The sequence below is a fragment of the Hyperoodon ampullatus genome (assembly GCF_949752795.1).
Source record: "Hyperoodon ampullatus genome assembly, chromosome: X".
In the NCBI taxonomy this organism is placed as follows: Eukaryota; Metazoa; Chordata; class Mammalia; order Artiodactyla; family Ziphiidae; genus Hyperoodon; species Hyperoodon ampullatus.
The window spans coordinates 116,949,030-116,967,644 of NC_136913.1; the positions used below are offsets into that span (position 1 = coordinate 116,949,030).

The window sequence follows — 18,615 nt, forward strand, 5'->3', positions numbered from 1 at the left end:
GGTGGGCGGCGGGGCCGGGAGCAGCGGCGCCTGCGCGCGGTGGGCTGGGGGCGGTGCGGCTGGCGAGCGGCCCTGACTTCCCGGGGGCTGCTGGGGCGCCGCGGGGAGGCGGGCGGGGGGGCGCGGGCTGAGCACGGCCAGCCTCCCTTTCTCTGTTCCCCTCCAGCGTCACTTCGGCCTCTTCGCTCTCCCGGACACTGCACCTGGGCTAAGTCGGCAACATGAGCGGCAACAACTTGGATGAGAACGACGAGTTTGATGAGCAGTTGCGAATGCAAGGATTGTACGGAAGCAATGAGGACGGCGACACCGAGAAACATCCCGGTGGAGAAAACGATTCTTTCCAGCAGCAGCCGACTGACACCCCATACGAGTGGGACCTGGACAAGAAGGCTTGGTTCCCCAAGGTAAAAGTCGCACGGGCGCCGATGCGCAGCGGGCCCGGCTGTCCAGCCTCGCGGGGCGCTCCTTTCACGTTTTCTTTGCTGAGGTCCTGGGTTAGAGCCCCTCTGGATAGTGACGTTTCTTTTTGTTGTGTCTGTAGCAGAACCGACGTGTAAAGGAACGGAAATCTTTAGGGAGATGGCTTCAATGTAATTTAACTATTAAGCCTTTTCCATGCCTAATAAATTTTATCTATAAAGGTTACAGTTGGTGACTGCTTTTTATTGCAAAGAGGAAAAACACCAAGAGCAAATTCAGCCGATGTTAATCTCACGTAGTCTCAATCTTACTTATCCTAGGAATTCAGATGTTTAGCTGATGTGCTATGTGCAAAATTCAGCTTCTTGATTTGAATAATTGATAAATTGATCATTCTTTACTGATTGAACTTTGCACCTCTTTATACTTGCCTACTAAATTTTGTCCCTAGACACGTATGTTTGAACCATATTACCACGGGAATATGACAAGAGGTGCACAGAATATGGATGGAAAAGATCTGAGCATATTTATTTAGAGTACTTGGAAATTGTGAAGTATTCTATTTTAGCTTGAAGGTAAAATGACTGATGTTAAGCTTGGCTCTCTAAACTTTTTGGTCAAAGTACCCTGTTAATCAAAGTCTCACGGTATGGGTGGAAAAAAAAGGATACTTATCACATACTAATAGACTTGCAAGCCAGTAATACAAACTGTGTCTCCATTGTGTAATTTGAGTGTGATTTTTTAATTATTTATTTCACCTTTTTTCTTTCCCACTTTGTATTTGTGTGTATGTTCCAATCCCTCCGAATTGTTAAACTTACTATTTCACTTGGCTGCTGGTGGTGCCAGCTAGAGCGCATATTTGGCTTCTTCAGCCTTCGGAGTACTTTAACAATCGTCTGATAATGGATTAATTTGTGGCTCTATCTTTTTATGTTATGGAAGCCCATACCTCTTCAAACTTCAAGTTTTAAATTTTCCTCATTCCTGTGTGTGCCTAACATTGATTGGTATGAAGATATAACTATATTTCTTTTGTTGTGCGATTGTGTTTTTTCCCTAAGAGCCAGGAGGATAGATGTGAGTTGGATTTGTTCTTGATTTGTTCTGACATTAAATGATAATGTGATTTAATTAGTGGCGGTGTTAAAATAGCATTTAATTTTATAATTGTTAGCCCGATTCTTTACACACCAAATCAGAGTTCTACTCTTTGTGTTCTCTGCCTACAGGTATTTAAATATTTAGAGTACATATACTTTTGTTCATCCATATAGTAAAAGAAAATTTGATCCTGTTAGATTATTAGTTGACTGTTGGTTTTTATTCTGTTTATTGTTATCTGATACTTCCTTTGTTATATTTATTTGTAGCCTTAGTCAAGTAGACTGAAGAAGTAGTAATTTACAAATGAAACAACTAGAAAAGGTGCCAACTTAAAATGCCTTTAATAGTATCTCAGACTTTTGTGCTGATAATCCAAGTACCCATGTCTTAATTTTTTATTATTTTGTGTGTAGTTTTTCTATATAAGGTGACTGTTCTTGCATTTACACAGAAGCACTTGTATGTTAAGTTGTATAACTGAATATGCTGTTATTTAACACTGTAAACTTTTTGCATGAGGAAATCATTTTTGAATTTATGTACGTGTGCTAAATTTCTTGTTTAGATCACTGAAGATTTTATTGCTACATATCAGGCCAATTATGGCTTTTCTAATGATGGTGCGTCTAGTTCTACTGCAAATGTCCAAGATGTCAGTGCTAGAACTGCAGAGGAACCTCTGCAAAGAAAATCCCCCGAACCCAGTGATACCAAAAAGAGGGGAGAAAAGAGAAAGACTGAATCAGGCAAGTGGATTTAGCTTGCAAACATGAGTGTAAAAATTAAAAATATGAGTGTGTGTGTATATATAGTTACTTTTTAGAGAATTATAAAATAGCTTTGACAGAATCATAAGATGGGTTTTTTAAATATTATTATTTGGGTTCATATGTTGGCTCTCTCACTAACCTGTGGGCGTCTGGTGGGCTATTTCAATTTAGCTCAGTTCTCAGTTTCTTCCTTTGCAAAATAGAGCTGTCATTAGGAGATTATCTAAAGTTCTGTTTGTAAGGTGATTTTTTTTTGTACTTTTTGAGTTTAATTAAACTCAAGAAGTCAATTTTGCTTCAGCTTGGCCAGGTCTAACACAGTAGATTGGAGTCAGAAGCAACTTACCCCAAGGCCTAAAGTCAGTGCAAGGGTGAGGTTTTTTAAAGGAACCAAGATAAACTAGCCATCTTTTTTCAGACTGGGCTCTGAAACAAATTACTTGTCCAAAGATCCAAATACTTTGAAAGCTGGACAGTGATTTGATTTAATCTGTCTTGTTCTAAAGGTAAGAAAAAGTTTCTGGAAGTTTTGAGAAACTGCCACACTGTCAGGATTTCATAATGGGACTCTTACCTTTTCTGGCATGTGTTTTATTTATTTATTCGATTTTGATTTTTAGGATGGTTTCATGTTGAAGAAGGCAGAAACACAAATGTGTATGTTTCTGGTATGTATACCTTTTTAACCACATTTAGAGTAGAAAATATTTGATTTTGAGATTTTTCACAAAGTGATTTTTAGTTTTCAGTTTCTCTAAATTCTATTTTGTATCATTGTGTCATTATTTGTTCAGCTATTTACGTGAGTGAGGAATATGTTGTTTTTTTTTGTTTTTTTTTTGAAACTGAGAAAAATTAAGTGTATGTAACTTTGCGTGCCATCCTTTCTGTCTGCTTTAGGTAACTCACAGCTGTTTGACCCTTCAGATTCATTGATACAAGGCCTAAGCAAAGCATGGTTTTAATGTATATTTGAATACATTAAAACATGACATTTCTTCACGTCTATAGATGTGAGATTTTTACATACTTTTAGAAAATCAAAATTGCGCTCATCCAAGTTATGGATTTCGAATTGGTAGAATCCCTAAGTAATGCTCACCTTTGTTTTAGATGCCTTTATAATTTTTTCCCCCTAACGTCACAGGTTTGCCTCCAGATATTACAGTGGATGAATTTATACAGCTCATGTCCAAGTTTGGCATTATTATGAGAGATCCTCAAACAGAAGAATTTAAGGTCAAGCTTTACAAAGATAATCAAGGAAATCTTAAAGGAGATGGACTTTGCTGTTATTTGAAGGTTAGTTATGTGGTCAAGTAAGTTTCTCCTATCTCTGTTTCTTTCTTTTTTTTTTTTTTTCATTTTCCTATCTCCATTTTTAACTCAGGAACCAGGGCTATAATTTTGTATAGATGATAACCAAGAGTGAGAGCTATTCAAAACAGGATGTGAAGAAAACTGTTGTTTCAGGTTGTGCTTGTGTGCATCACATTGGTAAGGTTATTCACTTGCTCTTGTAAGAAAATATGTTATCAGGTCAAGGTATTATGTAAGTCATATGACTGAGGTACTTCTCTTGTCTTAAAAAAATTCTTGCTGCAAAGATCTCTTTAGGAGTGTATGCATATAATCAATGCAGAACACATTCTAAAAATCCGCAGAGAAAAGAAAGCCAGTAACATTTTATTTGCCCATTGGAATGAATTAGACCAGGGTTTGGCAAACTTCAGCCCACTGCCTGTCTTTGTAAATGAAGTTTTATTGTAACCGGGCCACACTGATTCATTTACGCATTTGTCTGTACCTCCTTTCACATTTCAACAGCAGAGTTGAGTGGTTGCAACACAGACCACAGGGCCCATACAGCCTAAAATATTTACTCACTAGCCCTTTACAAAAGTTTTCTGACCCTGAATTAGACCATAAAGATGATAACTTATGCTTACTGCTTTGAAATATATTTTGAATGAGAGAGAAGAGAGAGTGGAATTAACAGACATTTGCAGAACTTTATTTATTCATGATACCATAAAGGGCATGGGGGGAAGCTCAGTGCCAAAGGCAGCCATCATTTTTGGAACACCTGTCCCCTTAGGAGCATGTGTTATGCATTACTGCACGGTACAAAAGAAATGGGCACAGTGATGGCGTGTACATGTGTCATGGAACCTGAAAATAATTACAAAGCAAAATCAAAGTGATGAAACAACAGTACCAACATCACAAGTGTGTTGCAAGTGTACAACACTTCAGTGAAATCAGAGGGCGGGTAAGATTAAGCTGACAAGCTTTGGGGAAAATAGGTTTTTGACCTGGTTCTTGAACATGATGGGATCACACATGAGTACGACCATTATAGGAAGATATTTATGTAATTTTCAAATGTAAGGAGATTGAATGCTTTATAAGTTCTTCAAGGATTACTAAAAATCTGTGAACAGATTCTTAGGGGCTTTGATTGGGTTTTAAAATTTTGAAGAGAAAAATGGGGTTTTGACAAACTTGATATGTCAAATTTATGACCCATAAAAGTGCAAGATTGCCAAACCAGTAAATTGAGTTCCAGAAGAATATAGTTAATTGTTCCAGGATCCATATTTGATTGCGTGGCTGAGTTCAGTTGTCCTTTTGAGTTCTCCTCAGGTCCTCAGATCTTTGAATCTGTGTAGAGCTGACAATTGCCCCCTTTGTATAGGACCCCGAATCCACAAGTGTGTGTAATGTTCAAGCTATCAGATAATCATCTTGTTCCCAGTATATCACAGACCTACATTTTAATTGGTGAACACAAAAGATTAAAGGCTGACTGTGCTATTCCCAGTTTCTTGAGTCACCTAGTCTTTGAAGTAGGAAACTGGAATGCACCTTGGAAATCACACAAGTCCATTTACCTCATAGTATAGAGGAGAAATTGAGATTCCAGGAGGCAAAACTACTATTCCAGTAATGGTATAACTTATTGAGTACCTACTGTATGCCAGTCTCTATCCTTTATGTGCCTTGTTTCATTTAAATTTGTCAAGAACCCTGCAAAGAAGGCATTTCCATTCCCATTTTACAGATGAAGAAATTGGGGCTCAGGGAGCTTGAATAACTTGCCTAGGTTCACATAACTGGTTGGGGACAGCTATGTCTTACGTACACATTTTCCGATATGTGTTCTGTAGTTCTTTATTCCCATGTAGGTAGTTACATTTAAATCCTTATTTTATGTATAGTCATCATTCATCTAAAATATTCCTGCTGAAGTTTCATTTCAGTGTGTAACTGACTGACTGTAACCTGCTTTCCCTTTACAAAGAGAGAATCTGTGGATCTTGCATTAAAACTTTTGGATGACGATGAAATTAGAGGCTACAAATTACATGTGGAGGTGGCAAAGTTTCAACTGAAAGGGGAATATGACGCTTCAAAGAAGAGGAGGAAGTGCAAAGACTACAAGAAAAAGCTGTCTATGCAACAAAAGTTTGTGGTTTTTTTTTTCCATTTTGAAAGATTTTGTATAAATATCCTAGAGTATACTTTTGGTAATAACCACCTAGTTTTTTTTTTTAATGTCTTTATTGGAGTATAATTGCTTTACAATGGTGTGTTAGTTTCTGCAGTATAACAAAGTGAATCAGCTATACATATACATATATCCCCATATCCCCTCCCTCTTGCGTCTCTCTCCCACCCTCCCGATAACCACCAAGTATGCCTACAGATTATTTTTAAAGAATTTTATTTGCTATACACCTGAAACTAACACAACACTGTAAATCAACTATCCTCCAATATAAAATAAAAATTTCATTAGATCATCAGAAACCCTCAGTAATCTGTGTAGTAGGATAATTTGGCAGTGGTGGTGTTTTTCTTTTTCTGGGGTATTCATTTTTAATATAACATGGGCTTAAATGAAATAAGAAAGCCATCTCTACAGAAAATGTTGAACATCAGATTAAGTAAGATGGTTTAGGTTTATATACCGGAGCCATTAGTTCATTTTTCATGTGGCTGGAATCAGCTACACCAGGAGCTAAATTTTTACATACAGGTTTGTTAGTAGGCGTTAGAAATTAGAAATGATAGGTTTTATCATTTTATCATGTACTGTGTGGTTGTGTATAGTATATACAGGTCATCAAGTTTCTATTATTCCCTTAATTTAATATGTTTTTTGAAATATTCTGGTTTTAAGAAATGAGCCAAAATGATAAGTACTTTTATCAGAGTGAAGTCTAATAACACTTCTAACACTATGCTTAAACTAATGATAAAATGATCAAAGAAGCATTTAATTGTGATGTCTATAGTTTTTACAGGAATCGTTAAAATAGATACCTAAAAATTTTATAAACAAATCAGTAAGATTTAAGATAGTAACAAAGAGTGAGTAGTTTTACATATTTCAATGCAGTTTGTTCTTTATAATCATAAAATACCAAAAAACCAATACAATTTGAACATTTTCTTGGCCTCAGTGTCTCTTCCTAGATAGTCATAGATACTAAATAATTAGCAATTTTTCAGGAGTCTCATTGGAATGTTTGTAACCAGCCAGCAGTTCTGAAAAATATATATATATTCTGGGGATTTCAGATACTGGGTCCATCTTTCACCTGCCCATTATTTTTATTGAGAAAATTGTCATGGAGCTGTGACTAAAATATACATTGTTGTTTTGGAATCAAATAATTATCACTATTTAAGTGCTCAATAAAGGATTATTTAACTGCTCATTTTTTTTTCGCTCTGATAAATCTGAAACAAAATTCACAGCTTCTTGTTCCTGCTTTGTCGCATTAGGCAGTTGGATTGGAGACCTGAGAGAAGAGCTGGCTCGTCCCGAATGCGCCACGAGCGAGTTGTCATCATCAGAAATATGTTTCATCCTATAGATTTTGAGGTAGGAAGCAGAATTCTTACTGATAGAAACATAGATATGCTTTCTTTCAAGGGAGCCCAAAGCTTGCCTCACCCCATCTTTCTCATGTCACATCCTGCACGTTCCTCTAGTCTTCAGGGTCGGAAAATGATACCAAGAATCAACTGAAGGTTTCAGATTTTCCCAGGTTTAACCCAGCATTCTTTTAATCGCATCACAGGTAAACCTGTCTAATACCTGTACCGTGGCCCCAAACAGCAGCTACTTGGTATGGGAAATGATTAAAAATATAATCTTTAAAAGATTTATGGGAGTCACTTGTGGATTTTGAGTGCAGTTCAACAATGCAGGCTGATTTTGGTGGGGAGGACCAGTTTCACACTTGGAATTGAAAACTTCACTTTAGTGCTAAAAGTTTGATCCTTAAAAAACCTTAGGTTAATGAAATACAGCCCCTGACATTTGAGTAGCGAATGTTGTTTTTTTAGGACCTAATCTTTACAAAACTCTTTAGTGGCTATTAAGAAGACTTTGTAATAATTGGTGTCCATGTAAGATTCTAGGAACAGCAAATAAAAGTGAATAAAGGAGGAAGAGCTACTAGAGAGGTTTAAGGAATATTAATTGCCATCAGGGTACCTTGTGTTATGTTCTGCCTCTTGTCCTTATCTCTGTGTTTTGGCCTAGACCGATGGGATCATTCATGGAAGAAGAATTCTTTATTCTCTGCCTGACTTCTGAAATTAATGATAACAAATTATACATAAGAAAAAAAATGTTCATAATGTAAAATTTCAGATGGTTTACAAATGATCTAGTTGCACCCAAGGCCCACTCTTGTTCCTTTTGTGCAGTTAAGCAGATTTAGAGTGACAGTGTCATTTTACCCCCCTTAGAGAGGGCACCAGAATTGTCTGGTGAACTCCATCTCTGCAGACAGTGATGTGATAGGGTTTACCATGCACCTGTGGAGTCTGTGTCTTTTGAGGTCATTGGAAGATACCTGTGGTCTATTTATACTGCTTGGTGTCTCTTCTGACTAGAATCCTGAAGCATCTTGAAATACGGCAGAGCTGCTTTAGACTTGCAGTGATAATGAAGCATGTTTAAAAAATACACATATACACATGCACACTAGATGCTTTTTGAAATGCTATCCCTGCCAGGTGGGACTTTGAAAGGCATGCATAGATGTATCATGGTATCTAGTCTACTGGGTACAACTCCAGAATTTCCTGTGATTCACCTACATTTTATTTCCTTGGTAGATAATTGGTTTTTTAATTAGGTGACCTATTACTTTCTGTGACTTGAGATCCTTGATTCACAACATTCCATACTCCTAACACTGGGACATGAATATAAATGCAAACGTAATTCATGAAGTATCTGGGCCCTGTGCAAGTTGAAGTGTATTGTGCAATTGCCTTTACATGTTTCCGCCTCCTGCCTTTGCTCGTTGAGACCCTAATTTAAGTCTAGCTATCACCCTGGGCACACTTAATTTTTCCTAGCTTAACAAATATTATTTCTTCCAAAAAGCCGCATTTATTCTTCCTTGACTTCCCACAAATTTCCTCCAGTGGATATTTTTAAAGATAAAAGTCTCATGCTTGTAAATTCTTGATAGCTTAAAGAAAAAAAAACTTTATTGGTTTAATATAAACTTTGGAGTTATAGAACCTTTATATTAACCCTGTTTTATCTTATTCATAGCATTTATTATTATCTGAAATAACTGGATCTTCTCTGTTAGAATGTGAGCTCCATGAAAGCTGGGGCTCTTGTCTACCTGGTTTGCTGTTATATGCCCGGTGCTTAGAATCATGTTTGGCCCATAGTAGGCCCTCAGTATGTATAGGAAGAAAAAGTGAGAGAATGATTGAATGAAACCCTTTTTACTCACAAGGCAGAGTGTTTTCATCCACTCAAGGAAGAAAACATTTTCTCTTTAGCATCTTTGCAAATGAAGGAAAGTTTTCAGACGGCTGCACCACAGGGGCTGGGAGTGCAGTGATGGGCTTCAGAGTTCACGGGCAGAGAAACCCTTGATGCTGTCCTTGTTTGCCCATCTGACTGGTCTTGTGTGGTCTGACGAGTTTGATGAGAGCCTGTCAGAAGTCTTGTTTTTTTGCTCAGTGTCTCGTGGGCCTGAACGTAAAAGTGCATCACTGTAGTAGACTGTCCAGTATGCTAGACTCTAGCCACATGTGGTTAAATTTAAATTAATTGAAGTGAAATAAAATGAAAGTTGAATTCCTCGGGTGTATTAGCCATGTGTGGCTAGTAGCTACCATATTGGATAATGGAGTGTTCACTTCTATTAACACAGAAAGTTCTGTTGAGCAACGCTGTTGTAGACATTATATAACTCTGGATAGAGGTGTTCAACTGGAAAACTGCTTTCATTGGACGTTTTTGGGGCGTGTTTGATTTGTCCAGAGATTCCATATGAATCTAAAGAACAGATCAGCACTGAGGTTTGTAGTAGAAGACAAAAACTGAATTGTCAGGTAGTGTCATAAAGAAATCAGATTTTGTGGGGTGGAATACAGGCACACCTTGTTTCACTGTGCTTCGCTTAATTGCGCTTTGCAGATACTGCTTTTTTTTTATTTTTACAAATTGAAGTTTTTGTAGCAACCCTGCATGGAACAAGTCTGTCACTGCCATTTTTCCAATAGCATTTGCTCACTTCATTTCTCTGTGTCACTTTTTTTGGTAATTGTCCCAGTAGTTTAAACATTTTCATTATTATTATATTTGTTATGGTGATTTGTGATCAGTGATCTTTGTTACTATGACAGCTCGCTGAAGGCTCAGATGACGGCTAGCATTTTTTAGCAAAGTATTTTTAAATTAAGGCATGTCTTTTTTAAACATAATGCTATCGCACACTTAATAGACTACAGTATAGTGTAAACATAGCAGGAAAACCAAAAAAGTTCGTGTGACTTGCTTTATTGTAATATTTGCTTTATTGCGCTGGTCTGGAACCGAACATGCAATATCTCCGAGGTATACCTGTATATGTTTATTCCAGACAGTTGACTAGTGTTAGAACCAAAATACCTAGAAATACCCTTTGGTATCAGGGTGAACAGTGAAGGCTAATATTTTAAATGTAACTTTAAGGGGTTTTCAGTATTTAATTCAAAGCCTTGTTTAAAAAATTCATGCCTGGCAAATTTGAATACCAAGAGGTGAAGAACCAAAACTCAGATGCAAAGGTAGGTTTCTCATTGTGTATACTAGCACTGTCCAATAGAAGTATAATGTGAGCCACATGTGTAATTTAAATTTTTCTAGCAGCCACAATACAAAAACAACATGAAACGGGGTAAATTAATTTTTATGATGAATTTTATCTAACCCAATATATCCAAAGTATTATAATTTCAACATGTAACATAAAAATGTTAATAAGCTATGTTACATTGAAGTTTTTTTCCCCTTTGGTACTAAATTTTCAAAATCTGGTGTTTATTTCACACCTGCAGCACACCTCAATTTGGACTAGCCACATTTCAAGTGCTCGGTAGCCACGTGTGGTTAGTGGCTACTATCTTGGACAGTGTAGGTTTAGCTTGGAAAAGAATGAGAAATATGGTTTATTTCTGGGAAAACAAAACACCACCCTGGAAAAACATTACAAGTGTTGACTGTGGAAAGTTTCAGCGTTTCAGCTGAGTTTAGTCTCAGGTCTGTTGCTTGCAAAGTGTTGTCTTTAGAAAATTTTCATGCTTAGCTAGGTTTAAAGATATTTCCCAGGGGAGAGGGTTATTATCTTTAAGCCTCATGATACTATAGAACAGTGAAGATATATTTGTTTTTCAAGCTGGTAAACATGAAAACAGGTCTGGGAAGTCTTTGGCTGAAATTTGATATTCTTGTAGGAAAGGCACTGAGACTTTGATAAAGAAATAAAAATGGTAATTCACCCCTCCCCCTACAGTGGAATCATGCTTAAATTTGTTAAATATTTTGAAACAGTTTTTGTTTGTTTTTAATATAACCCTGATTTCCCTTGGTAAATAAAATGGAGTTGCAGTTTATCAAACTCTGAAAAAGCTTTTATTGACTGTTCATTGCGTGAAAGACTGTGCTGTGTTCTGTAAGGTATTCAAAATTCAGTCAAAGGAGAATCCTGCCTGTGGAAAGCTCACAATCTGATAGGAGCTACCCCCCACACATACACCCCCATAAAAGCCACCACATGACTTTACCACATGAGTACATGGAGTTTATGCTCCATTCCCCATTCCTCTCAGGCCTGAGAATTTTCTATAAAACAAATTGCCATATTCTCCACAGTTAGATTTTATAAGTGGGAGAAATCCAGAGTCCTGCCAGCTGTACTCTTAGAAGCTTCAGATTTATAGGATTTGATAGTTTTGATTTTAAATTTGATTTCAGTAACTGCCTACCAGTTGTTTATTTTTGCCTTTTGACAAAACTTTAGGAAGGAGAAGCCACTTGTCATGTTTTGCTGTTCTCTTTAGTTGGTGAGGAACATATAAACCCGTGAGATAGACAAATTCATATGCTTCCTAAAAAGTGTAAGTCTGCTTCATTAGAAATTTGTAGGTAGGAGATCCTCGTTTATATTTGTAGTTGAAATTCAAATTGATAACGTAACTATTTTATGAGCCTTTTTCATGCATTGGGACTTGGAGGCAAGATGAACAGGAACCCTTATGGGGGAGGTTTACGCTGTGAGTTAAAGTAGAATCGTGGAAGCACAAAGAATAATCTTAGAACACTTAGTCAATGAAAGGGATATATGTCTCCCCGTTACAACATTTCTGTAAATAGGAATCTATGCAAAACACAAAATAAAGTTTCCTCATCGGTACAGTCGTCATGATGCCGGTGCAGAACATAGGAACTAGCAGTCTCTGACTTAATATGTGCCACAGGACTTCACCTGCTTCAGCTGCTGTTATTTGTGATTTCCACTGACACTTCTCTTCCCTCTCCTTTGCCACTGCACACCCCTAGTGCTGCGTACCATACTTGCCCGTTCCCCATCTTAAAGCAGGGCAGACCTGTAGTAGTAGCAGCAGCTGTGGTAGTCTAACTTCATTTGACTTTGACTTTTTTAATTTTGGAGACTGCAGACAAACAACTAACGTTAAGCAAAACCTTTTTTTATTTGTTGGTTCGTCAAAGTAAGAAATTTGATTCTCAGGATTTATACTTAAAGAAGGGGGCCAAGCCCATTTTAATCAAGTGTGTTTTTGCAGCATGAGCCACTGGTGCTGAACGAGATCAGAGAAGACCTTCGGGTGGAATGTTCCAAGTTTGGACAAGTTAGGAGGCTCCTCCTCTTTGATGTAAGTTCATGGCTTGGGCAAATGATTTCTAAAGCAATTTTCTTCCATTTTAATAAGTTATTACCAAATATCAGTATGCCTCCAAATTTTACATAAATGTTTTTATGTAGTAGGTCTGCTGTCTAGTGGTAGTCATCTGTAAGCAGTATTAGATAGCATAATTAGATGAACGTGGATTACAAGCGAAGGCTTTGATAGACGTGATATCCCTTGGTTATTTTCCTTTATCATCACTCTAGAGTTTATGATCAGGTGAAAAAAAGTATAAGAGACATGTGTGAGACCTTATGGTTCCCTATTTGGCCACATCTCTCCCTCTTTCTGAATTATTTCTTCTTCCATATTTGAAGAAGAACAATCAAGAAAAATACTCTCCTGTATGTTCCCCTTTTCACCTTTTTTTTACATCCAGAATCAGCACATAATAATTAAAAGAGTCACCATTTGTTGATTGCATACTACAGCTACTTTACATTTATCTCATTAAGTCCTCCAAATCCTCTTGAGGTAGGTAGGTGCCATTTTACCCATTTTATTTAGTTAGCCATTTTACAGATGAGGAAGTTTAGAGATTGAGCACCTTGCCCAAGGTCATTCAGCTGGTAAGTGGCAGAGCCAGGATTTAATCCCAGGGCTATTCAGCTTCAGAGTCCACATTCTTAACAGCCATACTGTTCTGCGTCTCGTTAGACAGTGTTAGCAGCAGGAACATTTCCAAGGATATCATGCTTGGTTTTTGCTAGACAATGTTAAGCTGAAGAAGCAGCTAGCTGTGTGTTACTGGCTGCAGTAAAAAGGAAGAAAGACTTCATACATAAAATCTTTAGCTCAAATGATCAGAAGGAACACTACTTCCTTACTTTGTCAAATGTATATGTTTTACTTTAAATGTGCTCATTCATTCCTTCTTTTTCTTCCTTGTCTTTCTAGAGACACCCTGATGGTGTGGCCTCTGTGTCCTTTAGGGATCCGGAGGAAGCTGATTATTGTATTCAGACCCTCAATGGAAGGTGGTTTGGTGGCCGTCAAATCACTGCCCAGGCGTGGGATGGGACTACAGATTATCAGGTGAGTTCTGCAACTGTCAAGGGCACATGAGTTGTCTCATTACCAACAAATACTGATCTAGCGGTTTTTCACATAAGTTTTAAGTTCTGTTTAATCTGTTTAACAGTACTTCTTTTAAATAATCCTTTATATTCAGAGTACGGAAAGAAAAATGTTTCAATCTTTCAGTTTATAAGTCTGAAATCAGTTTATAAGTCTTGAGGCTTGCTCAGGCTAGCAATAAGAGAAGAACAAATTAAAGCGCTTCTCTTCCTTTCTGTCTTGTAAAGTACAGACAGTTCAATTATTAACTTTTTAATTGATGAGACATTTCTGCAGTGCTGTGGTATTAGGCATTTATTTAAATGATCTTAAGGTCAACTCTAGTAAATCAAGATGTAAAGTGTTGGAAACTGAAGATAGGGAATTGCTTTAATTTCCTAAAAGTGATAACCTTATAAAATCAGAGTACTTGCGGCGATATTAGAAATGTTCAGAGATGCTGTTACTTCTTTTGGCCTAAAACATATTTTAACGGCAGTTTCCATGTGTACACAGGTGGAGGAGACCACGAGAGAAAGGGAGGAAAGGCTGAAAGGATGGGAGGTTTTCCTCAACACTCCCGAAGCCAACAGAGGCCTTCAGCGTTCAGATTCTGTCTGGGCTCCAGAAAGTGTGGGGCCTTCTAGAGTTAGGCATTTTTCAGAGTACCCTTGCACATCTCAAACGAATGTTCAAGAAGCCACAACTGAAATGGCATTTGAAGAACCTATAGATGAAAAGAACTTTGAAAAAACAGAAGATGGGGGAGAAGTTGAAGAAGCTGCTTCTGAAAAAGATGCTAAAGAAGGTGGCCCTGAAAAAGAGGCTGAAGAAGGCTGTCCCCAAAAAGAATCTGAAGAGAGCTGCCTCAAAAGAGAGTTTGGGGAAGGCCGTCCCAAAAGAGCGCATGAAGAAGACTTCCCCGACAGAGAGTCCGGAGAACACAGCCCCGAGAAAGAGCATGAAGAGGGTAGTCCTAAAAAAGAGTCGGAAGAGAATGACGCAGAAAGAGAGCCCAAAAAGAAGATACGCAAAACAGATCCTGATGAGAATGGCCTTGAGCAGGAGCCTGAGGAGGAGGCCAGCCCCCAGAAGGCGGCTGAAGATGGCAGCTCAGAACAAGGGTCTGAAGAGTGCTCGGAAATGCAGTTTGAAGACGACTCCGAAAAAGAGTTAGAAGAAAACGGCCTTGAGAAAGGTTTTGAGGAAGAGGGCTCTGAGAACGAACTTAATGAAAACATTCTTGAAAAAGAGGTAGAAGAAAATAACTCTGAAAAATCAGAATTCGAAGATGACAGCTCTGAGAAAATGTTTTATGAAGAAGGCTCTGAGAAGGAGTTTGACGAAGAGTCAGATGAGAATGAAGAAGAGGAAGATGTGTATGAAAAAGTATTTGACGATGAGTCGGATGAAAAAGAGGACGAAGAAGTTGCAGAAGAAAAGGGGCTGGAAGATGTGGTTGAAAAGGACAAAGAAGACGATGCAGATGAAAAGGTGTTTGAAGATTCAGATGGAAAAGAAGATGAGGAAGATGAAGACACAGATGAAAAGGTGTTCGAAGATGACGATTCCAACGAGAAGTTATTTGATGACGATGCCAGTGACAAGTTGTTTGAAGATTCCGATGAGAGAGGGACTGTGGATGATTCAGGGAACGTTAAGGAGGAAGGGCCCCTGTCCACAGGCAGCAGCTTTGTCCTCAGTAGTGATGAGTACGATGAAGACGATGATGACATTTAATCCCTTAAACTTGCTTTGTAGAGTGATTCCTCCATCTCTGTTTCGCCTCTGCTCCAGGGTAATTACTAGTAGTGTTACATGAACGTGTGCCTAGAGGTAGGATGCCCTTAGATCAATGCAGTGAAGTGTTCGTGATTATCTGTACTGGCCGATTTTAAATATATGTGAACAAGTCAACTGAATTCTTCTCTTTTGTCATATTTGTTAAGTGCATGCAGAATAATATTTTTTAAAGTATTCTGATTGAAGTTTGTGATATTCAAAATTTTAAAATAAGTTGTTAATATGCAGAAACAAAATTAGACCTGAGTTAAATTGCATTTTTAATTCTTGCTATTGCTTTATTCGTACTAAAGTTTGGTTTTTCTAAGGACCTGAAAAATCCCTGTAGGAGTGTCCTTGCTTCAGCTTATGATGTTACCACTGATGTCCCCATTTCCCCTCTCTAAACCAGAACATGTTACTAAAACTTATGAAGTAAAGAACACTTTGGAGTTTTTCCCTGCCCAGTCCTCGCGAGTTACTTTTATTTTTCTTTTCTACCCTCTTGCCATGAAAATTGAGTCTTAAACGTGCAAAAGTAAACTTCCCAAGGTCCACAGCTTCCATTATTGAAAATACAGAGGAAATCAGAATTCTACCGTGTACTGTTTGGGCCCCTTTAGAAGCTGATTAAAGTTACAGGACCTTTACCCAGAAAAATCTATGCATGTACTACACAATCTTTTGTATACAGTTTGGGGTGGTTCATGGATCCCCTGGAGTTTAAGAACTTTTATCATGCATATTTCAGATTTTTGCTTTTGATTTTGTTCTAGAATCACAGTATCTAGTATATGCTAAGTTGTGTAGTCCCAATAAAAATTTGGGTCTTTCTTGATTGTGCTTTCCAAATTCAGTATTGATGAATTGACTTCTGATGTAGCATTAAGAAGTTATTCTCATAAATTAGAAGAATTAAAATAAACTGCATTGGTGCTTTCTCATTATACCGTCTGTCAGTGTAATCATTACCCTCTATAGACAGAAAAGAGTTCTTATACTTCAGGACAGCTTTCTGAGAATGTTTTAGTTGATGTCTGGGATCTATTAGAAATCTTAGGCTTTTCACCAGGGATAAATCAGTAAAAGAGGTGAAGAAAGTTAAACATAGAAAAACTGCAAACCAAAATAGTGTTCCCTTTGAAGATAAGCCAGAAGCATTTAAACACTATATTTATTGTGTTTTACTACAATTTATTGTAATTTGTTGGAAAATTGGTTTTCTAAACGAAAGGGTAAGAATGCTTTATCTTCCATACACAGTGGTTGGAACACATAACTACAACATAAATTAGCTCTAAGCCTGTCAGAAGGAGGCCATTTTCATTCTAACTTCTTTTCCCCTGCGCATTAGTTTGGTTGATATCAAGTACTCATGCTCTTTTCATATAAACAGCCTGGAGCAAAAGTCACAAACAGCTGGAAAATGGTAAATAATTTACAAGGTGATATTGATGAGCAGACGTTAAGAGTCATGAAACACTCACCTGTTTTCTAAGCAATCAGGTTTTATTGGTCCTGAAAATGGAATTTATTGTGGAGCAACAATAACATCTTGTTATCAAAAGAAAATTGAAATGTACAGGTGGATTGTAAGCACAGCAGTGCTCAACAATTACCCGACAGTTTCTAAGGAGTAATGCTCCTTAAGACTATATATATAAATTTCAAATAATGTATTCAACCCTGAGTGCATGAATCAGAAGTTGCTTCAGAGATGCCTTTGAAAGGCTTGTATGCCCTGCCCTCTGAGTCTACAAGTACCTTGTATAGGAACATACTTGAAACTTCATGTTAGAAGGTAAGAATATTACTGGCCTTGCCAATATTAATGAAATCTTTGAAATCATTACTACTTTCTACAAAAGAAACCCGACAGCAAAATTGGAGTAATTTGTTCCAAGGATCTCTTCCTTCTCAAGTAACTCTGGGCTCTTTCTCGAGCCCTGCATTGTCAAATCTGGCCAGTCTGGAAGCCACTACCTCTTCCTTTTTAGAGTGGAATCTTCTCCTGATATAAATTATTTGGTGATTCTGAGGCTTGGAGAAAAGGTGGGAGTTAGCTAGTTTTCTGAATATACCTTTCTCAAATAATACCAAGAAGTGCTTTTGGAAGTTCCCTGGTGGTCTAGTGGTTAGTATTTGGTGCTTTCACTGCTGAGGCCCAGGTTCAGTCCCTGGTCTGGGAATTGAGATCCTGCAAGCCGAAAGGTGAGGCCAAAAAAAAAAAAAAAAAAAATGTGCTCTTAATTAGTTTGAACAATGCCATGGCTTGGGCAACAGCGGAAGGCTTATAAATGTGCCCTTTGTGAATATTTGTCAATATTCTTATACATTATTTTTTCCTTATTGAAACTCAGATTTACAAACTGCATGCCTTTTTTTAGACAGTCACTTCTGTTCATTTAAAGTCTATTCATAAATGCTTCAGAAAAATGAGCAACTTATAAAAACAAGAAGCTGCTCTTCAAGTTGTTCTTTCTTAAAACCACTTACACAGTAATCCAGAGAATAATTTCAAATCCCTCTATTTTTTAAAAGCACAAGTTATGAAGCACTATAAGTAATCTTGTGATATGTCCTAATAAATAAAATTAGTGTAAAAAAATCTGCTCATTATTTTTGCTTCTTACCACACTTCATTTACCTGACTGGCTTTGTTCATATTTCTCTAAGTGAAATACAACCTGATGTGAGAAAAAATGTTAAAATTATCCCTTTCTAAAATCACTAATTGCTATTGCAAATAGCCTAAATTCTTGGACACCCATTATCGCAGGGATCGATTGCTTGAGAAAAATACTTAACAGTTTAAAGTTTATTTTTAGGTGTTCAGATCTATCCTACAGACTTGTTTCAATTTTCATTTGGAACCAAGAGTATACTGTTGTTAGATACAGTACGTTCAGATAGCATCTTTAGATTGGCTTGTGTTTATAGTTTAGTTATCTGTAGCATTTCCGGGCTGTGTGATGAAGATGCAACAGTGGTCCCAGGCTAGATAAAGAAAGCTCGGACAATAAAATCTTTTATAAATTTTTTTAAAAAAATTTAAAAAATGAAAAATAAATAATAAAATTTAAAAAAATTTTAAAGCTCAGACAGAAGCAGCACAAAGGTGGCTTTTCTGCTGCCAGTATTCTACTTTTTTGCACCCCTTTGTAATGTTTCTGCTGAAATAGCAATGATAATGTTAGAAGAGCAAAGCTCTTAAGAATAAAGCGTTTTT

At 37.3% G+C, this 18,615-nt stretch overlaps 1 protein-coding gene across 1 annotated transcript; it reads left to right on the top strand.

The window, feature by feature from the left end:
• Nucleotides 1-221: 221 nt before the first annotated feature.
• HTATSF1 (HIV-1 Tat specific factor 1) lies at nucleotides 222-15,521 on the top strand (the record flags this gene model as incomplete). The annotated part of the gene is made up of 9 exons (XM_079727860.1): nucleotides 222-407; nucleotides 2,102-2,282; nucleotides 2,927-2,974; nucleotides 3,454-3,608; nucleotides 5,611-5,778; nucleotides 7,105-7,200; nucleotides 12,426-12,515; nucleotides 13,446-13,583; nucleotides 14,121-15,521. 9 exons carry the CDS (start codon nucleotides 222-224, stop codon nucleotides 15,342-15,344), a joined length of 2,286 nt encoding a protein of 761 aa, XP_079583986.1. The 3' UTR covers nucleotides 15,345-15,521.
• Between the last annotated feature and the right edge of the window lie 3,094 nt (nucleotides 15,522-18,615).